Source organism: Nuphar pumila, chromosome 3 (assembly GCF_984573655.1).
Source record: "Nuphar pumila chromosome 3, dmNupPumi1.hap1.1, whole genome shotgun sequence".
NCBI classification, from domain to species: Eukaryota; Viridiplantae; Streptophyta; class Magnoliopsida; order Nymphaeales; family Nymphaeaceae; genus Nuphar; species Nuphar pumila.
This window is the reverse complement of record NC_143251.1, coordinates 95,958,188-95,985,910: the sequence shown is the minus strand read 5'-3', so window position 1 is coordinate 95,985,910 and position 27,723 is coordinate 95,958,188. Positions and strand designations below refer to the sequence as shown.

At 39.1% G+C, this 27,723-nt stretch overlaps 1 protein-coding gene across 1 annotated transcript in view; it reads left to right on the top strand.

Annotated features, from left to right (window-relative positions):
* Nucleotides 1–464: 464 nt before the first annotated feature.
* The window catches only part of LOC149843155 (uncharacterized), a 42,390-nt gene continuing 15,131 nt past the window's right edge, over nucleotides 465–27,723 (top strand). Inside the window, exons 1-6 of the mRNA XM_090000843.1 lie at nucleotides 465–526; nucleotides 2,284–2,488; nucleotides 2,543–2,896; nucleotides 2,971–4,328; nucleotides 4,407–5,053; nucleotides 5,186–5,683. Of these exons, the coding sequence (XP_089856969.1) occupies nucleotides 465–526; nucleotides 2,284–2,488; nucleotides 2,543–2,896; nucleotides 2,971–4,328; nucleotides 4,407–5,053; nucleotides 5,186–5,683 (3,124 nt within the window). The remainder of the gene's footprint in view (nucleotides 527–2,283; nucleotides 2,489–2,542; nucleotides 2,897–2,970; nucleotides 4,329–4,406; nucleotides 5,054–5,185; nucleotides 5,684–27,723) is intronic.

The window sequence follows — 27,723 nt, the reverse complement described above, 5'->3', positions numbered from 1 at the left end:
ACTCAAAAGTATCAGGTTAGGCAGCGGCACACTTCAGTTTGCATATTAAATTTCTGGAAGTTTTTCTCAACCTTAGACTCATTTTTTGATCCATGTTAAACCATGCTTAGGGTAGGCCGATCTCATAAGAGAACCATGAGACCATGACTGTTAGTGGCTGAACTGAGAAATGAATACATAAATTTAAATGTTGATATATGACAGTCGATTTGTGTAGTGATGATGTAAATCATTTTTTTTTTGTGCTAAACGATGGTTAGCATTGAATGTTAAATCGTAGGGGTCTCAACCTATAGATAAAAAAAAAAATGGAAATGATCAAGTCTGTACACTAGGGTATTACCAATCCAAGTTGCTAAAGATTTAGCGTTCAACTAGAGCGATGCATAAATAACTTGTACATCTGGAATTTTCGTCAAAAAAAAAAGAAAAAAGAAAACTAGAATTAACTTTGGTCCAGCGTAATGGGCCACCTGGATCAGCGTATATGGGAATGCTTGGCTTACCATCCATCCCAGTACAGCAGGTAGGCTTTTGAACCACTACAGGTACACGTAGGTGAATATTAGTACAGAATTTTTATTTATTAGATCAGCTGGGTAGATGTAAAGATGATTCTTTGGGTTAAACCATAGTCTTAGGAAGCCATTCACTCTTACGTACATTAAGGCTGAATTGGGAAAGTGTAAACTAGTTTCCAGTTATTGTAATAAGTAAGAATACCTTAATTCAGGTGTTAGAACATCACTATATAAAATAATAATAATAATAATAATAATAAATAAAACCCACGACAAGGTGGTTGGTTGGGGTTGAGACCGGCAAAATCTAACCCAAACGATAATGGGTCTGTCTTAGGTGCTGAAAATTGTTGTAGCAGCATGTAGTTCTGGATGGATAATGGTGGTTGGTATGGTTGAGCTCAGTAGAACCGAGTCCAACAGTGGTCAACGACTTTTGTTGGAAAACTCACAAAGGGGAGTCAGCGGATTAAATCCATTGTTATTGGTATTCCCATATCAATCAATTTGACCGTTCATGCCAGTTACAGTGGCTTAGATGGAGTGGAGGGTTGGAATGCTACACCAATCGTAGCTGACGATATATATGTATATATATATATATACATATATATACATATATATATATATATATATACATATATATACATATGTATGTTACTGGATTCCCGGATTCTGGGTACACTGGATCACAGTGTATGTTACCGGATCCATGGTCCACTTTGGAGAGAGTGGGTGGTACACACTCCGTGGGACATTTTTTTGTGTTGTGAGAGCAAGGCGTCTCCCCCGGTCCCCAGTCCTCGGAGTTAGGGGACCAGGACCACCAGTGAGTCCTAGGTGGTGGGTCCGAGTCTTCTGCAGAAGAGATTATGGGTGCATCCAATGCTAGTTCTTGCCAATTGGGGGTCTCTCTCGGTCGAGCACCGTGCCCCTTTTGGGTATCCGTAAGGCTAGTTATACGGGTCATATGAACCCCCGTATAATCTCGGTCCGCTACGATGTCGAATGCCTGTGCGTACCCACAGGGTAAGAATGAACTGAAGATTCAAACCAATAAAAGTGGTGATAACAAATGAGACCGATAGGGGTCTAGTAGGACAATACATAGGAAGTTGAAATCATAGAAGTTCTCACTCAGCAACCACATTAGACATGATGGACTTAAAAAGAAAAGCATGGTTACATAAATACTAAATTTCGGTTAAATCATAACTCATACATACTTGTTCACATGACACTGCATATATGTATTTTGGACTGTATCACTTACTCAGACAGTGGTAGTCTGATTCCTTTATGGTTTACTGTTTTCAGGTGAAGACATAAACGTACAATCAGAGTGAGGGTGACGGCATCGTCAGGCGATCATGACACTATTACTTTTCTGTTTAATGTTTATGGATATTTGAACTTGATGTAATAGACTTTGTTATGATGGAATAAGATTGAAGTTCTTAGTAGCTCCTCATTTATCTAGTTAAATGTTTTAAAAAAAATATATATTTTGTTAGAATTTTCAAAAAAATTAAATGGGGTGTTACAATTATGGTATCAGAGCCAGACAGAAAAGTAGTAGTCATGACAGCCTCGACGGTCTGCCATCACTCTGTAAGTATATAATTTAAATATATCCACTAAAATTGTGCTTGGTTTGGCCATATTTAACATTAATCAAGTATCTGAAAACCACTACGTTATGGAATAACTATAACACTAAATTTTTTTATGTCGATGCCAATTAGATGGCATGGGCTAACAGGTGCAACGATATTCTCAAGACACTGCAAAACCTGGCTGGAGTGGTGGGCCAACAGGCCACAGCAATGCAACAAATGGGCACTAACTTACAACAAGTGGCCCATGACAAATCGAATGCAATCGGGACCATGTCGTACAAGAAATTCATGGATATGGATCCACCTGCGTTTCTAGGAAAGACCGATCCTGAAGCAGCGGAGTCCTGGGTGCGGGAAATGGAGAGGATTTTTCGAGTGTTGGAAGTTCCGGCTGAATGACAGGTAGATTTTGGCACATATCGCCTGAAGGAACATGCAGAGAAGTGGTGGGAAACCACCCATGCAGTGAAGTTTCAGAATGGACCCGTGACATGGCCGCAGTTCGTGGAAGTGTTTAACAACACCTACTTTCCGAAACACGAGAGAACCAAGAAGATGCAGGAATTTCTCGACCTGCAACAAGGAGAAAGGACATTGGCAGAATACATCACGAAGTTTCACAGCCTAGAGCGTTATTGTCCCAATGTATACACGACAGACGAAGACCGGGCAATGAAATTTGCCCGAGGACTGAAAGCAGGACTCAGAAATCGCCTGTATACACGAGGGCCAAAAACCCTCGATGAGGCTATTCAGGTAAAACACAACTAATAGATAATTGATGGAAAAAAAAAATTCCTAACTTATATCGGTGATTGTCACCAACCCAGGTTGCTACATTACTTGAGGATGATTGGAAGGAAGGACAGAAGTTCCAGAAGAATCGCCCTGGAGTGCAAAAGCCAGAATTCAAGAAGAGGTTCAGTGGGAAAAAGTTCCACCCCTATGCTAAGAAACCAAGGCATTCCGGAGAAAACAAAACGGTTCAGACCCAAGGCCAGCGATGCCAGAAATGCAACCGTTTCCATCCGGGACAACAATGCCCTCGAGAGACTGGCGGCTGCCTTTACTGTGGAAAACTGGGGCACTATATCAGGGAGTGCCGCAAGAAACAGGCAGATGATGCAAAAAGGGCAAGTGGAGGTCAACAACCACAATCACAGCTGCAGGCACCGCCATCTCAGCAAGCAAATCAGAAGAAGATGGTTGGGAGAGTTTATGCGACCTCGGCAGAAGAACTTCAGAAGGGCGATTTGGTCCAAGGTACAGTTCTCATATCTGGACAAGCCGCTTTAGTACTCTTTGATTGTGGAGCAACACATTCTTTCATATCTGTTAATTTTGCTAAACAACTTAGGGCACCCACTGAATCACTGAAGCATGAATTGGTAGTTTATAATCCCATCGGGTTCAATGAACCATGTATAAATTACATGCCAAACATACCAGTCGTGTTAGGAGAACAAACACTGCTTGCAAACCTAATCCTACTCGATATGACGGAATATGATGTCATATTAGGTATGGATTGGTTGTATGAACACTATGCCAGAATCTTGTGTAGAGAAGGTAGGGTGATCATATCCCGACCGAACGAACCAGAAGTTGGGTTTCGCCTTTCGAGACCAATCATCAAGCAGCGGATGATATCGGCCTTAAGAGCAAATAAGTATGTCCAGAGGGGAGATACTGCTTTCCTAGTAAACATAACTGGAGGTGAAGTTAAAGTCCAGATTCACGATCTGGATATCGTCAGAGACTTTTCCGATGTGTTTCCGGATGAACTACCGGGGATACCTCCACCTCGAGAAGTGGAATTCGGAATTGACTTGGTACCAGGTACCAAGCCAATCTCCAGAGCACCTTACCGAATGGCGCCAGCAGAATTGGAAGAATTAAAGAAACAACTTCAAGAACTGATGGATCGAGGGTTCGTAAGACCAAGCATATCACCATGGGGAGCGCCCGTGTTGTTCGTGAAAAAGAAGGATGGATCCATGAGACTCTGTATTGATTACAGGATGCTCAATCAAGCGACAGTGAAAAACAAATATCCATTACCTCGCATTGAGGATCTATTTGATCAATTAAGGAATGCTAAAGTCTTCTCAAAGATCGACTTGAGATCTGGCTATCATCAGTTGAGAATTAAAGATGAAGATATTCCAAAATCAGCTTTCCGCACTAGGTACGGCCACTATGAATTCGTCGTGATGCCTTTTGGACTCACGAATGCCCCTGCTGCCTTCATGGACTTGATGAATAGAGTCTTTAGGCCATACTTGGACACTTTTGTCATTGTTTTCATTGACGACATATTGATATACTCAGAAAGTGTGAATGAACATCGAGAGCATTTAAGGACTGTACTGGAGACTCTACGAGAACACCAGTTGTATGCCAAATTTTCAAAGTGCGAGTTCTGGCTCGACCAAGTTATGTTCCTTGGACACGTTATCTCCAAGGACGGTGTTTCGGTGGATCTAGCAAAGGTGGAGGCTGTAACTAATTGGGCTCCACCAAAGAATGTTAGCGAGATCAGGAGTTTTCTCGGATTGGCAGGATATTATAGACGGTTTATTCAAGACTTCTCCAGAATCGCGATGCCAATGACGAAACTCTTGCGAAAAGGTGTGAAGTTTGCTTGGAGCGAAAAATGTGAACAAAGTTTTCAAACCCTCAAGACAAAACTGACTACAGCCCCTGTGCTGGCGTTACCCTCGGGAAGCGGTGGATTTGTGGTATATACTGACGCTTCGGGTACCGGATTGGGTTGTGTATTAATGCAACATGACAAGGTCATAGCATATGCGTCAAGGCAGTTGAAGACCCATGAGAGGAATTATCCTACACATGACCTGGAGTTAGCAGCAGTAGTGTTCGCTCTTAAAGTATGGAGGCATTACCTATATGGTGAGCAATTCGAAATATTTACAGATCATAAGAGTTTAAAATATTTGTTTTCGCAAAAAGAATTAAATATGAGACAACGGAGATGGCTCGAATTCATAAAAGATTATGAGTTCACCCTTTCCTACCATCCAGGAAAAGCGAACGTCGTAGCAGATGCTCTCAGTCGAAAGTCGGGCGGTGGATTGGCCAGTTTAATAAATATAGAATGGAAGTTGATAGAAGACCTTGCAGAATGGAGTCCATTCACAACAAGCTCCGGCACAATAAAAGTGAATAATCTCACTATACAACCAGAATTCAAAGAGAAGGTGATAGCAAAGCAGAAGGAAGATCCTCAGTACGGGAAGATGGAGACACTGGTTCAACAAGAAGATAATGAATTCAGGCGAAGAGAGGATGGAAGCATATGGATGCGGGAAAGACTATGGGTCCCCAGCGACCCAGAGTTGAGAGAAGAATTACTAGGTGAAGCCCACAAAAGCAAATACACCATTCACTCGGGAAGTACAAAAATGTTCAAGGATCTACAACGCGGATATTGGTGGAACGGAATGAAACGCGATATCGCTAGATACGTCGCGAAATGTTTGACTTGCCAACAAGTCAAGATTGAACATCAGAGACCCGGAGGTATGATGCAATTGATGGAAATTCCTCAATGGAAGTGGGAGAACATAACCATGGACTTCATAATGGGATTACCCCGTACACGGAGAAAACATGATGCCATTTGGGTCATCGTCGATAGACTAACCAAATCGGCACATTTTCTGCCGATGAGGAAGGGTCAATCATTGGAAAGCTTGACGAAGTTGTACATTCAAGAGATAGTCAGATTGCATGGAGTACCAATCTCCATTATTTCCGATCGAGATCCTCGATTCACTTCTCGATTGTGGCGACAACTTCAGTCTGCGCTGGGTACCAAATTAAAGTTTAGTACAGCTTTTCACCCCCAGACGGACGGACAATCAGAAAGGACCATACAAACATTGGAAGATATGTTGAGGGCTTGCATGTTGGATTGGAAAGGTGAGTGGGATACTCACGTGGTGCTAGCAGAGTTCGCGTACAACAATAGTTACCATGCAAGCATCGGAATGGCACCGTTTGAAGCTCTGTATGGGCGACCTTGTAGATCGCCAGTACATTGGAATGAGGTAGGAGAGAGAACAATTGAATCCCCTATAATACTCCAACATTATACAGAACAAATCCAAAAGATCCAGCATAGACTGCGTGCCGCTCAAAGTCGACAAAAGAGTTACGCGGATCAGCGATGCAGAGAGCTAGCATTTGAAGTTGGAGAAAGGATATTTGTGAAAGTATCACCAACCAAGAGTGTTTTTCGGTTTGGTAAGAAGGGAAAGCTTAGTCCTCGATATGTAGGACCATTCAGCATATTAGAGAGGATCGGCGAAACGGCATATCGAGTGGAATTACCTCTGCAATTCGCAAACATTCACAATGTATTTCACATATCAATGTTGCGAAAGTATGTGCCAGATCCCTCCCATGTGATACAATTCGAGGATCTACAGGTACAAGAGGACTTGACGGTAGAGGAGCGACCCGTGGAAATCGTAGATCGTCGTGAAAGAGTGATGAGAAATAAGACCATCACATTAGTTAAAGTTCGCTGGCAACACCATGGGCTCGAAGAATGTACCTGGGAGCCCGAAGAAGCAATGAAAGAGAGATACCCTGACCTGTTTATATCTAACTTGTAACGAATTTCGCGGACGAAATTCTTTTTAGGGGGAAAGGATGTAAAACCTGCAAAATTTCTGACAATTTTCAAATTTAATAAAGGTTAAATTTGTTGGAATGGATACGATAAAAGGATGAAAAGTCGATCCAAATGGATCAAACAGATCCAACAATCGGATTCGAACAGTATATAGGGATTTAGATCTTGGATGGAGTCGAAACCCACTTAAAAAAATAAAATCCAGTTTCAAATTGTCAATTTCAACTACATTCACAAAGCGCATCTCGAAAATATCATCTCTTGCGAATATCGCCATCGTCAGAACCATACCCGATTTATACACGCTTTCCGGTAATTCACATGAAATAAAGAGGTTTTTTTCCTCATTTGGGTCCCAAATTCGGGGATTTACTAGTCATGGGTATTTTGAATTTGATTTATAATTCTCGAGACTTGGTTCTTCATGAACAGTACGCTCGCCACTTTATACGTCATACTTACGCGATTTAAAACGTCACTCATCATTTAAGTAGTTTTAGTTGCAAGAAGGTGCCAATAAAGAGGAGTCGGTGCATTGGGTAGGATGACGACTCACAGAGTTGGGGTCACAGGTTCAAACACCCTGAGTGACATAACGTTTTATTTTAGGAAAATCATTTAATGGGGTCATTTCGGCATTACAAAGATAAATACATTGGCGTTGCAAGGTATTGCAACGAAAAGCAAGTTGGTGCACTGGAGGGGCTCGTTACCCCTTGGGATGAGGACCTCAGTTCAAATCCCCGGGGCACCTATGATAAAGTGTATTTTGCAAAATAATTCGATTAACGTATTTTTTTTTTGGAATTTAATAACAGGGGCGTTTCACCTTTCCCATTTAAGACGACTTAAATGGGGAAGGGGTGGCGCCCAAGGAAAGAGGGCTGGGCGTTTTTCCCAATTGGGAAACCCAACCAAATAATAAATGAAAAAAAAAAAGCAAGAAAGAAAATCTGGGAATTCGGATGGTGGGCTGGGAGGAGTTACGAAAAGTGAAACTTTAAGGGGCTGGGAACGGATGGTGGGCTGGAGCTTACAAAAAAAAAAAAAGAAGAAGAGAGAGAGCCCTTGGAATTCGTTCTTCTAACTTTACTCTCACAAATCCCTCCAATTTTTCCCCTAGCCAACACATCATCTCCCACCTCAGGTTTTCCCCTCCCTCACGCCTATTCTCCCCAGCCAGCCGTGCAAGAGTTGACGACATCCACCATTGATTCCGGCGAGGAGCTCGCACGTGGATACCCGACGTCCGGAAGAAGGAAGAGCGCCATACCTTCGAATACACAGCTTCACGAGGTAGGTGTTATTGTCCCTTCATATATGTGTGTTTTGTCATTTGACCTGGTATGCTATGTATAGGGAAATCAAGGGTTTGGTTCATATGCGTTTAAGGGTGATTGTGATTTTATTTAACGTCTACGTAGCCATGGAGATATAGCTATCACATTCCTTATGTGTATACACATCTAAGTCAAATTCATTTTTTTGCTGTTATTGGAGTCATATTATGCATTCCAGTATATCACGCATACTCGCATGAGGGATATTTCATTCATGAGATGTGGACAGGAAATTCGATCAGGGTTGTTGGATGATATCGGTGGCACATGGTTTAATCGCCACACACACAGAAAAAAAAAATATAGTATTTCAAAAGAGGATGTGTTTCAACCGTGGCTATGTCTGTATTGGTTTTAATACAGCTGAAGGTATATTAACAAGGAAAAACGATACTCAAAAGTATCAGGTTAGGCAGCGGCGCACTTCAGTTTGCATATTAAATTTCTGGAAGTTTTTCTCAACCTTAGACTCATTTTTTGATCCATGTTAAACCATGCTTAGGGTAGGCCGATCTCATAAGAGAACGATGAGACCATGACTGTTAGTGGCTGAACTGAGAAATGAATACATAAATTTAAATGTTGATATATGACAGTCGATTTGTGTAGTGATGATGTAAATCATTTTTTTTTTGTGCTAAACGATGGTTAGCATTGAATGTTAAATCGTAGGGGTCTCAACCTATAGATAAAAAAAAAAATGGAAATGATCAGATCTGTACACTAGGGTATTACCAATCCAAGTTGCTAAAGATTTAGCGTTCAACTAGAGCGATGCATAAATAACTTGTCCATCTGGAATTTTCGTCAAAAAAAAAAAAGAAAAAAGAAAACTAGAATTAACTTTGGTCCAGCGTAATGGGCCACCTGGATCAGCGTATATGGGAATGCTTGGCTTACCATCCATCCCAGTACAGCAGGTAGGCTTTTGAACCACTACAGGTACACGTAGGTGAATATTAGTACAGAATTTTTATTTATTAGATCAGCTGGGTTGATGTAAAGATGATTCTTTGGGTTAAACCATAGTCTTAGGAAGCCATTCACTCTTACGTACATTAAGGCTGAATTGGGAAAGTGTAAACTAGTTTCCAGTTATTGTAATAAGTAAGAATACCTTAATTCAGGTGTTAGAACATCACTATATAAAATAATAATAATAATAATAATAATAAATAAAACCCACGACAAGGTGGTTGGTTGGGGTTGAGACCGGCAAAATCTAACCCAAACGATAATGGGTCTGTCTTAGGTGCTGAAAATTGTTGTAGCAGCATGTAGTTCTGGATGGATAATGGTGGTTGGTATGGTTGAGCTCAGTAGAACCGAGTCCAACAGTGGTCAACGACTTTTGTTGGAAAACTCACAAAGGGGAGTCAGCGGATTAAATCCATTGTTATTGGTATTCCCACATCAATCAATTTGACCGTTCATGCCAGTTACAGTGGCTTAGATGGAGTGGAGGGTTGGAATGCTACACCAACTGTAGCTGACGATATATATGTATATATATATATATATATATATATATATATATATATATATATATATATATATATATATATATATATATATATATATATATATATATATTGTCTTTTCCTTTCCACCGTATGTCGCATAAGGAATTAACCATTACCGTATTACGTGAAACGAGCTAATAATAGCCACTTCCTTAATGAGAACCATTCATGTGGGTAAACCATGGTGGAGTGCACAAGATTGTAAGAACCAGAAGAGTTCGAAAGCTCCTTCACCTTTAAGGGGACGTAGAGCATGACTGGAACACAGTCTAACTCGAGATAGAATTATATGTCAATAGAGAGACATGTGAATCCGATAAGCTAACTGGCATAAGAAAACTTCGTCAGTTTAGCCATACATATAAATAAGATAAAATAAAGAATAAAAGTTTTATGAGAACTGGGTATACCGAAATGGGTATATGTTACTAGTTCTTATTGGGTTTCTGGGTACACCAAGGCGGTGTATGTTACTGGATTCCCGGATTCTGGGTACACTGGATCACAGTGTATGTTACCGGATCCATGGTCCACTTTGGAGAGAGTGGGTGGTACACACTCCGTGGGACATTTTTTTGTGTTGTGAGAGCAAGGCGTCTCCCCCGGTCCCCAGTCCTCGGAGTTAGGGGACCAGGACCACCAGTGAGTCCTAGGTGGTGGGTCCGAGTCTTCTGCAGAAGAGATTATGGGTGCATCCAATGCTAGTTCTTGCCAATTAGGGGTCTCTCTCGGTCGAGCACCGTGCCCCTTTTGGGTATCCGTATGGCTAGTTATACGGGTCATATGAACCCCCGTATAATCTCGGTCCGCTACGATGTCGAATGCCTGTGCGTACCCACAGGGTAAGAATGAACTGAAGATTCAAACCAATAAAAGTGGTGATAACAAATGAGACCGATAGGGGTCTAGTAGGACAATACATAGGAAGTTGAAATCATAGAAGTTCTCACTCAGCAACCACATTAGACATGATGGACTTAAAAAGAAAAGCATGGTTACATAAATACTAAATTTCGGTTAAATCATAACTCATACATACTTGTTCACATGACACTGCACATATGTATTTTGGACTGTATCACTTACTCAGACAGTGGTAGTCTGATTCCTTTATGGTTTACTGTTTTCAGGTGAAGACATAAACGTACAATCAGAGTGAGGGTGACGGCATCGTCAGGCGATCATGGCACTATTACTTTTCTGTTTAATGTTTATGGATATTTGAACTTGATGTAATAGACTTTGTTATGATGGAATAAGATTGAAGTTCTTAGTAGCTCCTCATTTATCTAGTTAAATGTTTTAAAAAAAAAAAAATTGTTAGAATTTTCAAAAAAACTAAATGGGGTGTTACACTTTGACTATCCTTGAATGATCTGCTGAATGGCGCTGGAGAGAGGAAGGTTCTAGGGGAAGGGACGAGAACTGGAAAAGAAGAGGAAAGGCCGGTGGGATTCGAGGGATGGGGAGAGAAGAAGTTGAAGGAGTAGTCGTGAGAAGAGAGTTCCCCAAAAGCTGCAGGAAACTAGGGGTGTTCAAGAGATGGGAAGAAAAGAAATCCCCTTCATAGGGAAAGGAGATCCATATATTCTCCTTCGTTGCTATTTGGTTGTTCTGATGGAGGAAGCTGGAAGGAAGTCGTGATGAGGCCTCAACCGGAAGTAGGAGCAGAGGGGTTCCAGAGATGAAGGGGGATTCAGAGATAGCCCTTAGAAAAATCGCTGATTGGGGATTTTAATGACCGACCTCCTCCTTCTTTTTCGACCGATTTTGATAACTTTTAAAAACCAATTTTTGAAATATTTTGAAATGTTCATCGTTTTGAGAGGGGGATGACTTCTTTTCTCATGAAAACTGTTGAATTCACTTTACCTAAAACTTAGGTAAAGTGAACCTTTTGGTAGGGTTTTACGGTGGCTCCATTTGGGACTGAAAAGTAATAAAAAAAACAAAATGAGTAAACCGAGTTTTTAAGGTGGTGCCACCTCCGGATTTGAAAACTTTTTGAAGTTTTTTTTTTTCTTGGCAAGGAGCTTTAGTGAGGTTCCACCTAGGTGTGGGCCCACTGATTATTTTATTAAAATAAATAGAATTAAAAATTAAATTAAAGAAAGAGTTTTTTAAATTGGTGCTACCTCCGGATGGGCCCTTCTTGAAAATAAGAGAAATACCTGAAAATTTGAGTGTGACGCCACTTCAAGGCGGGTTCCACGTCATTTATTTGAAATAAAAGAATTTTTTTTTTTGGGGATTTTATAATAGTAGGCTAGTTAGAAAATACGAAGTAAAAATTGGCTTGATTTCAAAAACTTCAAAAAAATGGTCCTTCAGAGCGGAATAAAAAGATGTAGAGATTTTATAAAGAAATTTAAAGCTTTTTTGCAAAAGTTTGAAATAAAATCTTCTCCATTTAAAACTGTGTCCCCTTCTTTCCAACTGACGAAATTTGAAAATCAATCTCCAAAACCATCCAATTGTTTTCTTGAGAAAACTTTTGTAATTCGGAGTCCTGGGGGTTAAGACGAATGAAACTGACTATTTTGAAAAACCCAGGGGTTTGAAATCACTTTTAAAATATTTAAAACTCGAATCTGGATTGATAGTTTTGATAATCAGGAATTCTGGATCTCAAAATGACATGTTGTGCAGTGAAATGATATGAAATGCTCATGCGATAATATGCGAAGACATATCTCATGAAATGCCACTCTGAATCATGAATTGGAAGTTCTAGCTTCTTGTCAAGAATAGGATTTTGAAAATTTGCAGTTAAAAAATATTTCTGAGCCTAAATGGAGAGATTTTGAGAATTGAGAATGAATTCTGGACTTTCTGCAAAGTCCAATCTCAGAAAATGACCATTTTGCCCTTCAGTGATCTCGGAGAACCAAAATGTGATGATTAATGGAGATGTCAGGGAGGTGAGTGAAAATTTGGGGTGTTTACAGGTGCCCCTCTTTGCTACAAAGCTAGCTTGTGGCCGAGCTTAGTGGCAAAGAAAAATACACCAAATTTAGGCTAAAAAAATGCCTCAGTTAGAAGGATCTAACTGGGTATAGAGATATTAGCCCGATGAAGATGGTAGATATGAAATGAAGAACGAAAAGGAATAGATTCGCTCTGTGAGAGTGAAGTTCAAGTTTTGCCCTTAACCTGGATGGGACAGAAAATACCTCGTATGGAATGAAGCTCAGGTTTGACCCTTAACCTGATTAGGGAATTGAATACCTCATCAAAATGAGGCCCAAGTTTGTACCCTTATCCTAATTAGGCGAAAAATGAAATACCTCATCAAAGGAGGCTCAAGTTTGTGCCCTTATCCTAATTGGGTGGAAAATGAAATACCTCATCAAATGAGGCTCAGGTTTGTACCCTTATCCTGATTGGGCGGAAAATGAAATACATCTTTGAATGACGCTCAGGTTTATACCCTTATCCTGATCGGGCAGAAAAATGAAATACCTCATCAAAGGAGGCTCAGATTTATACCCTTAACCTGATCGGGCGGAAAATGAAATACCTCATCAAGGGAGGCTCAAGTTTATACCCTTAACCTGATCGGGCAAAAAATGAATGGAATCCTCAAAGGAAGAGACCATGATGAAACCTTCGGATTTTGCACAATAAATCTGATAGGTTTTTGCAAAAGAAAGGAAAATGGGGTCGCTAAAGCTTGAAAAGGGGTTGATCTTGGGCGTCTCATTGCTGAGACTAAATAGCTTTTGAAATTGCCTTTTGCGAGAAAATGATTGGTGGTTTGACCTCGAACCGAAATTGGACTGTCTATGGTTGGACAGTGGGGACACAGGGAAGTGTGCGAATCTGAGAGCTCGCGCTCTCAAATTATAAAAGAAGGGAAGGAATCAAGTCCTTAAGAGGGATTGAAAATGGTGTCAGGATGTATCAAAAACGGACATCAAGCTCTCACTTCACCTCAGGATAGCTAGAAAATATTATCAAAATGTTGAGAATTCTATTGTTAATCCAAAATATTTGAAAATAATGCACATTGTTGCAAAAATATTCATTCTATCTGAAGTATTACCTCCAAACGAGATTGACTTTATAGAATCAAGATTCGTAATTCAAATTGCTTGCAATTGACCTTCTTCAAGGAAGCTATCAATTTCCTTGATATGAACAGGAAAGAGAATTTGATATTATGAAAGCAATTTATGAAAGAATATTGATAATAGAATTTCACAAATTTAAAGAAGATTCTTGATAGATTTGGCAGTTTGATATCTTGGGAGCTTCTCTCATGATAATTTTTCTGTACTCTTTTGGCTCTCTTGGGTTTCGGTTACATTCTCCTTGATTTTGGAGATGTCTTGACTTTTCTTTCTTTTTCCCCCCTCTCTCTCTCTCTCTCTCTCTTTGAAAAGGGTACGTCACAAACTCCTTCAACTTGGAGATGTTTCGATCCTTCTTTGCTCCAGGGGTCATGTTGATGACATTGGCTCATTGGTTTTAGAGGTTTTTGGATGATAGCGAAAATTAAATATCTTTTAGGGATTGTCGGGAGGATCGCATCTGCCTTCATCTCGACAGTGCTTTGGAATTTCCCTGTAAGGATCCATCACAAACTCTGTCATCTTGGAGATGTTTCAAATCTTCTTTGGCCCCGGGGGTCTACTCGCTTAATTCGCCTTCATCTTGACGACAATTGAGAGATCCCTTTTGCGGATATTTAATTACAGCTTAGATGATTTTGAGGAGACAGGGCTTGGGTGAATTCTCTCTTTTTCTAGCGCTGAGGATATTTCCACTGCCTCATTTTCACAAGAATGGTCTTTAAAGATGTGCCATTGACTGCGATCAATATCAATTATTTATGGCTTTGCAATAACATTGAATCTTCTTTTCTGGCCATATCGAGGATTTATCCTTCATCCTTTTGGTTGGCCAATGGAAAGAATTTGAATTTTGAATCTCTTTTCGCAAAAGCTTCACTCTTTTTGGAAGTAATGCTGAAGGTAAACTGAGGCAAAGATTTGTGCAATAAAGATTTTAAAATCAACAAGTAATTGATTGACAAATCGACAACATGTTCTTGAAATCCTTGGTGAAAGAGAGCATTTGAAGTCCGACTTAATGCATCCGTGACAAAAATTCTCCTCTTCTTTTCCCCAAAAAAAGAAAGACTCAGGCTTTGCCCTTACCTGAATGGGAAATGAAAATTACTCCTCTCTTCCCTGAAGAGAAGGTGTTTGCAAAATGAACTTTTGAAGAGAAATGGAGTTTTCGTCAAAGCTCCCTAATATTAGGCTTCTCTTATGGAAAGGGGACCGATAATAGTGAGGTCAAAAATTGGGTCATGAAGAAACGAGTCCATCACACTCTCCCTAAAAAGATGGTTCTTTATGACGAAAATGGTCTAGTATGAAAATTGGGGTGGCCACAAGAAAAGTGAGTCTCTGTCGAGCCTCTCCCTATAAAAGGGTTCCTTGTGTGAAATTGGAAATTATTTTGCAAACGGTTCACAAAGACGCGAGTCCCTTCAAACTCTCCCTGAAAAGGGGCTAAGTGAACGAATTGGATAACATGCAAGAATAACGAGCTCCCTCGAACTCTCCCTATAAAAAGAGTCTCTTGCAAGAGAAAATGATTGAAATTTGGATATTGGTCCAATAGGCGGAATGAATACGACCATGATTGGCAAAGGTGACCTGCAGGTCGAAAATGATTGAGATAGAATTGGCAACCCGAAGGTTTGAAATTGGGTGACCTAACAGTCGAAATTGAGAATTGATTGACCCAAAGGTTGAAGTTGTGTGACCCGGAGGTCAAAATTGAGAATTGAGTGACCCGAAGGTCGAAATTGAGAATCGAATGACCCGAAGGTCAAGATTGGAAATTGGATGACCTGACGGTCGAAATTGAGAATTTGGTAATTGGAATTGAGAATTGGAAATTGGGTGACCCGGAGGTCAAAATTGAAGAATTGAACGATCCAAAGATTTAAATTGGAAATTGGCGAGCAAGAGGTCAAATTTGAGAAATTGACTGACCCTGAGGATCGAAATGACTTGGATCAATATAGGAGCATAAATGACTCGGAACAAAGCTTGAATAAAGTAAAGAGATCACAAGTCGGAACCCGAATCAACAAAGGAGAATAAAAAGTTTGAGTCAGAGCTCGAATAAAGTAAAGAGATCACGAGTCGGAACCCGGATCAACAAAGGAGAATGAAGAGCTCGGGTCAGAGCTCGAATGAAGTAAAGAGATCACGAGTCGGAACCCAGATCAACAAAGGAAAAATACTTTGAAGGAAAATCTGAATCGGAACTTGGATCTTCAAAGAAAAAAATAATTTGAAGGAAAACCCGAGTCAGAACTCGGTTTTTCAAAGGAAAAATAATTTGAAGGAAAACTCGAGTCGGAACTCGGATCTTCAAAATTAAAAAATAATTTGAAGGAAAACCGGAGTCAGAACTTGGTTTTTCAAAAGAAAATAATTTGAAGGAAAACCCGAGTCAGAACTCGGATCTTCAAAGAAAAAAATAATTTGAAGGAAAACCCGAGTCGGAACTCGGATCTTCAAAAGAAAAATATAAACCAATCTTGAAAGTTGAATTTTGAAAATGTACCAGTTCGAGCACTGGTTTTTTTGAAATAATACCAGTTCGAGTACTAGATTTTGAAATAATACTAATTCGATCACTAGATTTTGGTTCAGTAATAATAATTGTTTTTCAATTTTGAAATACAATTAGGAATTGTGATGGGACTGTTTGTTGAAATCCCAATACTGACCAAATTGATGTTAATGCAGTTGAATGCAAATTGATGCACATGAATGCACAAGTGTGTAAAATGAGGAATTTGTTTATCCTACCTGCATATAGAACAATTTTTTTAAAATGCCCCAGTGTAACTGGGAAAAGAAAGTTTGATCCTTATTGAAGAGAATAGGAAGATTACAAAGGAAGAATAGATGCTTCAAGTATAGAACTTTTTCAAGTGTCGAGCATTAATGGGATCTGGTAATTCTACCTCATCGGCATTGATGAGCCGATATGAGTTGCGGGGTAACGCTTCTTTGACTACATAGGGACCTTCCCAATTTGGCGACCATTTGCCGCCAGGATGATGCTTGAGATAAGTTGTGGATCGAAATACTAAATCATTGACTTTGAATCTTCTTTCGATGACAGACTTTGCGTACTGCCTGGCTATTCTCTAGCGATAGGATTGAGCATGCTCTGCTGCTTTTAGCCTTCTCTCGTCGAGCAAGTCTAGCTGAATTAATCATTGTTGCTGGTATTGATCAAGAGGTAGTTCTAGAAGTGATGCAAACTTCAAAGCGGGCTTCTGAACATGTAGTGGCAATACTACTTCTGTTCCGTAGATCAGTTCTGATGGAGTAGCATTTGTTGGAGTGCGAATGGTGGTCTGGTAGGCCCATAGTGCATCGTGGATCTTCTCATGCCAATCACGGCCTGTTTCTACAGTTCACTCCAAGATACGAATTAAGATCTTGTTGGTAGCTTCTGCCTGACCATTCTCTTGAGGATAGTAGAGAGCGGAAAAATGATGATAGATTTTGAACTTTGAGCAGAATGTCTTCATCCTTTCATTCTTGAAGTGACTACCATTGTCTGACATGATGTCATGCGGGATGCCAAAACGGCAAAGGATTCTCTTGTGAATAAAAGAGACCATGTGTCGGCCTTCTACTGTGCGGAGGGTGATAGCTTCTACCCACTTGGTGAAATATTCTGTTGCGGCAAGGAAGTATTTGTGGCCATTTGAAGCAGAGGGAGTGATGGGACCTACAACATCAAAGACCCACATAGAGAACGGCCATAAAGAGACAATAGATTGCAGATATGTTGCTGGAGCATGAATAGAGGGTGCATGTATCTGACATTAAACACACATCTTCACAAAATGGTAACAGTCTTGCTGCATAGTCTTGCAATAGTAACCTGCTCGGATGATTTGCTTAACAAGGGTTTGGTAACCGACGTGGCCACCACAAATGCCTCCGTGTGCTTCTCACATGACTTCTTTGGCTTCGTCTTCGTCTAAGCATCTGGAATATTTTGAACTGAATCCGCGACGATAAAGGACATTGGCCATAATGAAATATCGAGTAGACATACGCTAGATTGCTCGCTGCTCCTTCTTTTAGAGTTCTGGAGGAAATTCACCGGTTTCTATGAAAGTTTTGATATTGTAATACCAAGGCTTCTTCTTTTGCTCAGCCTGGTTTACTTGTTCTGTTGAAAGGAAGGCAGGTTGGTCAAGTCTGCCGATTTCAAAAAAGCGACAAGATTCTCCATTCTTGAATGCCATAATGGAGCCTAAGCTGGCTAGACTATCAACCACTTGATTAAAATCTCTCTTGATATGGAAGAGCTGAAATTTTTCGAACTTGCTGACGAGAACTGAAATGATTTTCTGATAGGGAAATAGCTTTTGATCTTTCACTTGCCATTCGGCTCGGACTTGATTGACAACGAGTAATGAGTCGCCGTAAGCATGCACTGTCTTGACATTGAAGTCTAGTAGAACCTTTAGACCTTGGATCAGAGCTTCATACTCGACCATATTGTGGGTGCATTGAAAATCTAGCTTGAGAGAAAATGGAATCTCTCTTTCTCAGGAGTGATTAATAAGATCCCAATGCCTATTTCGGCCATGTTCTTGGAACCATCGAAAAATAAATTCCAGATTGGATATTGTTGGATATTGCATATTTGCTCATCAGAGAAGTCATCTTCGACTTTTACTTCTTCTACCAAAGAAAAATCTGCCAATTGATCGGCAATTGCTTGACCTTTAATTGATTGCTGTGAGACATATTCTAAGTCATACTGCATCAGTAAGACTTGCCATTTGGCGATTCGTCCACTGAGAAAAGGTTGCTCTAAAATGTACTTTAGGGGGTTGAGTTTAGACAAGATTTTGACTTCAGATGCCAGCAGATAGTGTCTTAACTTCTGACACATCCACACCAGAGCTAGGCAGGTCTTCTCTATTTGAGAGTATTTCTTTTCATAGTCTATGAAAGTCTTACTCACATAATAAATGGCGTGCTCTATCAAGCTGCCTTCTTTGTATTGTGCCAAGAATCCGCCACATGCGACTTGATTGACTGAGATATATAGCAGAAGAGGTTTTCCTAATTCTGGCGGTTTTAAGATAGGAGGATTAAGAAGATACTTCTTGATATGATCGAATGATTGCTGACATTCTGGTCTCCATTCAAACTTCACTCATTTTCTAAGTAAGTGATTGAAAGGCTCACATCTCATTGCCAAGTTGGAAATAAATCGTCAAATTGATTGCATGCGTCCCTGAAGGCTACACAGTTCTTTGAGATTTTTCGGGGGTGGCATATCAATGATAGCCTTTGCTTTGGCTGGGTCAACTTCAATTCCCTTTTTGCTGACCAGAAAACCCAACAGTTTGCCTGATTTGACTCCAAAAACACACTTTTAAGGGTTAAGCCTTAACTTATAAAGAATGAGCCTTTTAAACATTTGATCAAGAGCTTCGATGTGATCATCTTCCTCTTTGGATTTCACGAGGATATCATCAACATACACATCCATGATTTTGCGCATCTGGTCGTGAAAAATTATGGCCATTGCCCGTTGATATGTTGCTCCAGCATTCTTGAGCTCAAAATGCATAACGGTATAACAAAAAGTGCCCCAAGGCGTAGTAAAGGAAGTTTTTGATTGGTCGCGGGCGGCCAACTTAATCTGGTTATAGTTGGAATACCCATCCATAAAAGAAAACATGGCATGTCCCGCCGTGCTGTCGATCAAAAGATCAATACTTGGAAGTGGATAATCATCCTTCAGAGTTGCTTTGTTGAGGTCTCTGAAGTCTATGCAAATCCTCACTTTACCACTTTTCTTTAGAACAACGACAATATTGGCTAACCAATCCGGGTAGTCAATAGTTCGAATGAATCATGCTTTGAGCAAATCTTCGAGCCCTTCTTTGACTTGTTGTTCTATTCTGGGATCCATTTTTCTCAGCTTCTGCTTGACTAGCTTAGCATCTGGCTTCAAAATGAGACGATGTTCGACTAATTTTGGGTCTAAACCTAGCATATCTTCATATGTCCATGCGAACACTTCTTTATGTTGCTTGAGAAAATTTGTAAGCCTTTCCTTTTCTTCCCGACTTAGACTGGTACCGATCTTTAAAATCTTGGGATTGTCCTCTGAACCGATATTGACATCTTCAGTCGGATATTGTACTAGAGTTGATGGTTCATCCTGCTTCTGAATTGAGGAAAATTCTGGCAATTCCTGAAGAGATCGATCAAATTCTGCATAATCATCTGACTACTTTATAACCTTGCCATCTTCTGTGCTTGCTTTGACTCAGTGAATTGCTGTCGATTTCTGGAAAGCCTTTAGATTGAGAACGAGTTTCTTGATTGCTCGGAAGACATTCTGAAATTTTGGAGGAGAAATTTGATTCAGATAAAATTGCTCATCATAAGACAAACAATCATTTGAAAAGAACTATGATAAGTGACATTGGAATTATAAAATTAGGAGGTAGAGAAAAGAAATAGATGGCATCCAGATAGACAAAGAAACTTAAAATTTTATTGATTTTGAATTGATCAAAGACATTGATAGAATTAAACATTTATTTTGAAAAGAATAGAAAGGAAATAACAAATGGTTCTCAATGTGCCCCCTTAACAAAAGCAGTCTTTTTTTGCAAGCCTTCGCCAAAAAACCCTAGTTCTGCTCTATGGGGACGATGCTTTTGAATCATTGGCTCGATGCGACCATCTTCATTTTTACCCAGTCCTTTAAAGGGTTGATAACCATGCTTTAGAAGTAAATCAAATCCATTTCTTGCTTTCATGAATTGTGGAAACAATGGATGATCTTTGATAGTGCTGTAGTTGATTCGACCTCCAATCTTGAAGAATTTTGGACCTCTCCATCAAGTCATGGCCACAGTGTACAAAGATGACTCTGATGTCTGGAGTATTTCTAGATTTTCTCTGAGACTAATTTCTTCACTTTCTTTGATGCTAGGGATATCTGCTGTGAATGACGGTCGAGGGATCATGGGTTGTGGGAGCCTTTCTTTTGGGTCTTCTCCCAATACTGTTGTAATCATTCCACCTTTGGACCATTTTACGCATTGATGAAGGGTGAAAGGTACTGCATTTGCATTATGGATCCATGTTCTTCCGAGCAGTAGATTGCAGGTGAGTGGCACATTGACCGCATGAAAAAGCATGGAATGCACTGAGTAATTGATGAACACTTCCAGAAATATCTTGCCTTTAGCTGTTTGACCATGATTGTCAAATCCATATATAGTGATAGGATCTGGAATGTACTCTTCTTCCTTGATGCCTAGTGCCTTTGCTGTCATTTCAGGACATATGTTGAGACTGCTGCCTCCATCAACCAATACATGTGGCACTGACATTCCTCTTATTTGAACGACAATGTACAGGGTATTATTATGAAAGGAGTGAGGCTTTGGAAGGTCCTCATCCGAGAAGGTGATTGGCGCATTTGTCATGGCTGAATTTACGATTTGTGCCATGTCTTCAGGTGTGGTACTGGGTTTGACTTTAATTTTTCTGAGCAAATTGTCCAGTACTTATTGGTGCTTGCAGAAACTCTTGGCTAAGTCCAAAATTGAAACATTGGACAAAGCAGTCAGTGGTTTTTACGTTCCCTTTTCCGGCATGGGTTTGATAAACTGATTAAGGAATTCAGGAATTCTTCTTAATTTCTTGTGAGATGACTTTATAGGTTCCTCAGATACTTTCAGCTTGCCGAATGCTGAAATTATGTTCATCTTCTTAGTGGCTGGTGCTGCTTGTCGTAACACCAAAACCTGATGCTGAACTTGGAGATCTTGAGAAGAACACGGCTTGATGTGTTCTTGAGGCATAAAGGGTTGTTCAGTGATTACTGGTTGCACTATTGGAAGTGATATTTTTAAACAATATTTTTCAATAAGAACATGGGAAAATCGTCAACCAAAGATATAAAACCGACTTTCCACCGAAGTGGCGAGTACGGGTCGAATCCACAGGGAACGGGAACATTCTGAATTAATTCTAAAATAACACTTTATTAATAAAAAAAAAGTTTACAACTATGTCAATGTTTACAATTTACATTAAATAACATTCTAAACTATGAAAATAAAATAAAATCGGAGGTTAAGTCTTCTGCAGGTCTCCAGGGGCATTTCTGTCTTTTCACATCAAGTGCAGTCGCACATTATATTTGAATTACACCTGTGAACCTGTTCTAACTTAACAACCTACACAATAAAAACACAAAGTCAGTAACTAAATCAAGAATTTATCTAGATTATATCTACATTATTTCTAAACTATTTCTAAATTAAATTAAAGTTAATTTAAACATCTAAAACTAAGATTATACTAACTGAGTAAACTAACTAAGCTAAGCACTCTAATTACTCTTAATTTACTGATTACACAACTAGAAAACAGTAAAACTACCCGAAATTAAACAATTACTTAAAAGACTGTTTTGTCCCTAAAGAAGGCAAAAATGGATTCTGACAGCTTTTCGCAAAATGACTGTTTGAGGGGTCAAACGAATTCCAAAATTAGTAAAATCACTTCTATTCTATAAAAGACAGATCCAAGAATCTGACACATTTTAAATAAGTGAAAAATACGTTCTGGATCTCCAGAACGAAGCGTTTCAAAATCAAGCTAATTTGGGAAATCGCTGAACTCGAAATTTCAAAATCAGAAAAAGCTGTTTTCATAATACGCTTAAAAACCAGACCAAATCAACTCGGATCGAGCTGAAATTTGGTCTGCAGACAGTTAACACACCAATGTAGAGAATAGAAAAATAATATTTAGAAAACTCACGAAAAATTCACATGAACTAGCTAGTGCACGATCGGGTAAAAATTAGGGTTTTGGTTCAGTGCACTATTCATCCCTTTGAATCCATAATTGACCTTTGGACAGTAAACTACGTACAAAAACAGTCCTAACTGAACCTATCCTACTGTTAAAATACAGAAAACAATAACAATTAAACTAAATTATAAAATCTATGCAATAACCTAACCTAAACTCACTAATACTCTAAATAAGATATCTAATTTAATCTACACTCTAATTGAACCTAATTTATAACATCTAATATCACTAACTAAATTAACTATCTATTCTATTATTAATTCTAACTTACGGTTAGTCTAACTAGCTAAAATTACTTACTAACTAAATTAAACACTAACTATCTAACCTAAATGACAAATCTAACTAAATCTAACATAATCTAACTAACATGATTACCTAATGAACTAATTAATCTAATGTTAATTCTAACCTAATGACACAACTACTAATCTACGGTTACACTAACTAGGGTTAGATTCTAACTAGTAACTAGGGTTTAACTCAACTAGAGTTAGTAGGGGTCAGTTAGGGTTAGATTAGGGGGTCGGTTAGTTCCTAACTAAGGTTGATTAAGGTTTAACTAGGGTCGACTAGGTTTGGGTAGTAGGATTTAACTAAGGCTAGGACTCGGTTAAGATAACTAACTAAGATTGACTACGGCTTCAACTAGGGTTTAGCTTGGGTTGTATAGGGTTGGATAGTGTTAGTAGATGGCGGTTAAGACTAACTAGAGATTTGACTAATGTAGGGTCGACTAAGGCATTTGGCTTGGGGCGGTTTAGGTTAACTAGGTTTAACTATGGTTAAACTAACTACCTAAGGATAGGGTTAGTTAACTAATGATAGGGCTAGACTAGGGTTAAATAAGGTCGGTTAGGGTTAGAAGGGTGTAACTAGGCTCGGCTATTGGGATTAGGTAGGGTTTAGTTGGAAATTCGACTAGGGTTAGTTAGGTTAACTAAATACCTAGGGTTAATCTAACTAACGAGGGTTAGTTGACTAATAGTAGGCTAATTAATTAGAGTTAAGGGAGGAACTAGGTGGCGGTTTTGGATATGCTTGAATAGGGTCCACGCCACCTTAGCTAACTCTAGGTTAACAACTAACTATAGTTAGCTACTTAGGGTTAATCTACTAATTAATTCCTAAATTAAATGCAACCTAATGTTAATACCTAAGCATATACGATTTTGACCAACTAATCCTAATGCACAACTTACTAAGTTAGTGAACATCTAATTAATCTACCTAATTAACATCCCTACATGCAATATAACTAAAGTCAAAACATACCTAACTAGCCTTACACGATTTTACAAAATCTACACTATTACTACCTAAATTAATTCATTAACACCTAATTAATGCTAACTCCTAAATAAGCACTAATAAATAGGGTTATAAAAATAGCAATCCACGAATTTGGTATGAAACCTCTCCTCTCATTATTGTATTAATTGCATTTAGGAAAGTGTTCAACTTCAAAAACCGTCCAGCCCATTTTTCATTAAAAACATTAACTTCTTTTGAAAACCTTTCCCAAAACACCAAACACGTTTTTGGATTAGCTTTAAATGCTCATTTCAAATTTTCAATCTTTTCTAAAAACATGTAGCCACATTTAGCTTGACCTTTGGAATTCAAAAGGGGTTTCCAACTTTGAAAATGAGAAGGCATTTATGATTGGATTGGGAAATGAAGCTCTCCTCTTAATTGCCTTAAATGCATATTGGGAAAGCTCATCTTCAAAAATCGTCCAGCCCATTGGGAAATACATTTTTCATTGTTTCCATAAACATTAATTCCCTTTTTTAAAACATTTCCCAAAGCCCTTTACACGTTTTGGGATGTTTTTAAATGCCCATTTAGAATTTCAAAACTTCCACAAAACTCGTGTAAAGGCTTTTTGGAAGGACCTTTGGAATTCCAAAGGGTTTCCAAAAATCGTGTAACCCTCATTAAAAGGCCCTTTAGAATTCCAAAGGGTTGCCTTGTTGGAAAAATACATCATTTATAACTGGGCTAGGAAATAGAGATTTCCTTAAATGAAAATTCGTGGAATTGAAGGAGGTGCCTCATATCAAAACCGTTTTCTCAATACAAAGACCACATTACCCCTTGACTCAAATCTACACGAATTTACATACCTAGACTAAAATGAAATTAATCTAACTAATTTAATATATATACAAATCAAACAAAGGGCATAAAGGGAAAGCTACCAAAAATCAAACCTATCTCTATTAACTACTACACGAAAATTACAATTCTAAGTTAGTACTACATTAACTAAAACAAAAATTAAGAATTATAACTATTCTATTTAACCTATGACTAACCTAACTATCAAAACATCTCAAAAATGAATCTAACAAACTGTTTTCTACAGAAAATTTTACCAAACACGAATTGAACAAACCTAATATGCAATCTACAATAAACTAAAATATGAAACGAATCCCCCTAAGCAAGATCTACATTATGCTATGCTACTTTTGAACGTTTAAAACTAAGACACACTAAAATTAAATTACGCCTATGCTGGGAATTGAAATAACACAGAAACTGCTACATTAACAACCTAAGATAATCGGCTAATCCTAAATTTACAAAACAGAAATTCAGCAATAACATCCGACAAGAATAACATTTATCAAAACCAAACAATAACTCATACATTGAAATTAAAATAATACAATAAGGAACTACAGAAAAATATCACGGGCTGCTGGACTTTCTACCTAAAAATCAGAAAAACAATACTCGATTTAGACGATCTACACAAACATGAACCACGCATAACTCGACTCTTACTTTTCTGAAAATCTAAAAACACCTAAGACCACAAATGACACCTACACGACTCTTAAAGTATCAAAATCGATCAAACAAGATATATGAGATTGGGACATACTGAAAAACACTGACACCTTTCACATAGTAAATTTAAAACACACGCATATTCAACTATATCCAACGTTGGAACGAAAATGAAATAATTAAACAAAGCACCCACCTAAACACCCTACGTGCTGGCTTTTGCACGAACAAAATCTACACTAAGGCTGACAAAAATACAGAAAAACACCCACATATTACACACACACATGATAGGTTTTAACTAGAAGCAATGGATGAGAAGACCTACCTTTTGGGTGATCCGAAGAGTGGGGGGATGAAGAAGAGCGGACTTTGCTTGGCTTTGCACCGTTCGGGACCTCGTTGATGCTGGAAATACGCCATGGTACCATGTCCTACAGCTGCAACACGTTGGAAATCCACCGAGGATGAAATGTGAACCGATTCTCGATCGGGGGGCGTAGAAGACCGGATGGAGGTAGAGCCGGCCCTTCTCATTGGAGTGTTTCGCACTTCCACACGAAAATAGATGCTTCCCACCTCTGCTGCACCTGCAAAACACAGCAACAATGGAGATTAAACAACATGGAAGATAAAGAAATGAAAAGATTTGAAAGGGAGACAAGGTAGAAGGCTTGGATCTCAAGCTTTTCGCCATGTCTTCAATGGAGATGGAAGGAGGTGGAAGATGAGAAGGGGGCTGGAGCTAGAATCGTGCCCCTAGGGCATGAAAACCAAGGCAAAGACAGGGCTGGAATGGGCGCCCCCCCTCTTTTGACGATTTTGGTTCTTTTGGCCATTTTACAAAAACAGGTTTAAAAATAAAATATTTACTGGGCGCCTCTTTCTGCAGGGGTTTTTTAGAAAATGTTTTTACAAAACTTAAGTGGGCTGGAGTTGGGTTAAATCCATGTAATTTGGTCCAGATCCAAAGTCCAAATGGGCGTCTGGATCCAAATCTCTCAAATCGGATCTGATATTTGACCTGTTACACTGTAAATGTCATAATTCCTTCAAATTAACTCCGATTTTGATGAAATTCGAACCAGAGCTCCCTAACATCATTATGCACCTAAGTGTATGCTTTAAACCTATAGATGATGCATTTATGCAGTGAAAATGTATTAATAAAACATGATATTTATGCATCATCAATTACTGCCGTGGTGTGCGGCGGGAATGGACGATTGAGAATGTCCATTTTTTCTTCTTCATCTCCTTCCACCAAAAGATTCTTGTCAATGTAGTCTTGCACAATGTTCTTGAGAACGAAACAGTTCTCCGTGCTATGTCCCACTGTCCTGTGGAACTTGCAGAATTGGTCTTTCCATTTCCCCATAGGCATAAGAGGATCGGCCAGTCTAGGCAATTTGATCATTTCTTTTGACAACATATACTCGAGCACATCTTCAAGTGATTGGTCGAGAGGAGTGAATTTTTTTTCGTAGCTCCATCCTTCATGCTTAGCCTTTTCACGCAGTTTTGGTCCTTGATCTTGCTAAAGGGGCTTGTTATATTGAGGAGCATGCTTTCCTTTTTTATCACCTTTGTTGTTTGAATTGTCTGTGCCTTAGCAGTAATCTTTCTTCTGCCCTTTATGACGATTGTTGTTGTTGTTGTTGAAATTCCACTAGAGGGGGGGGGGGGTGAATAGTGAAATACGATGCAAGTTGATATAATAAAAAATAAAGGAATAAGGCACGACACAATAAACACAGGATTTATACTGGTTCGGTCAAAACCCTGACCTACATCCAGTCCCCAAGCAAACCACTTGAGCTTTCCACTATAACATCCGAGTCACCGGATAAATAGTACAACACCCTCTTCCTCAGAGGTCTTCTTCTATCAACAGAGAAGGACAACACCCTCTTACACAGAGGTCTTCTTCTCTCAACAGAGAAGGGCAACACCCTCTTTCTCAGAGGTCTACTTCTTTCAACAAAGAAGGAATACAGTGAATAACAGAAAGTTACAATACTTCCTATAGAACCTTCAGGATGATATGAATGCACGAATGACGGATTCTAAGAATGTTTTGTTTGTCAATCAGAAGATACTCTTTGTCAAAGAGTTATTTTTGACTTTTTCTCTTTCTTTTCTCTTTCTTTTTCTAGGCTCTCTTTCAAATATCGAATAGGTATTTTTCTCGTTGTAAGCTCACTTGTCTATTCCATTCCCTTGTTTGAATAGTTCATTTGAGTGTGTTTATATAGCTTTAAAAAACTAGTCGTTGTCTTTTTGAAATCGTAGCCTTTTTTGAGAAGTGAAATGTCATGTCATTTCAAAA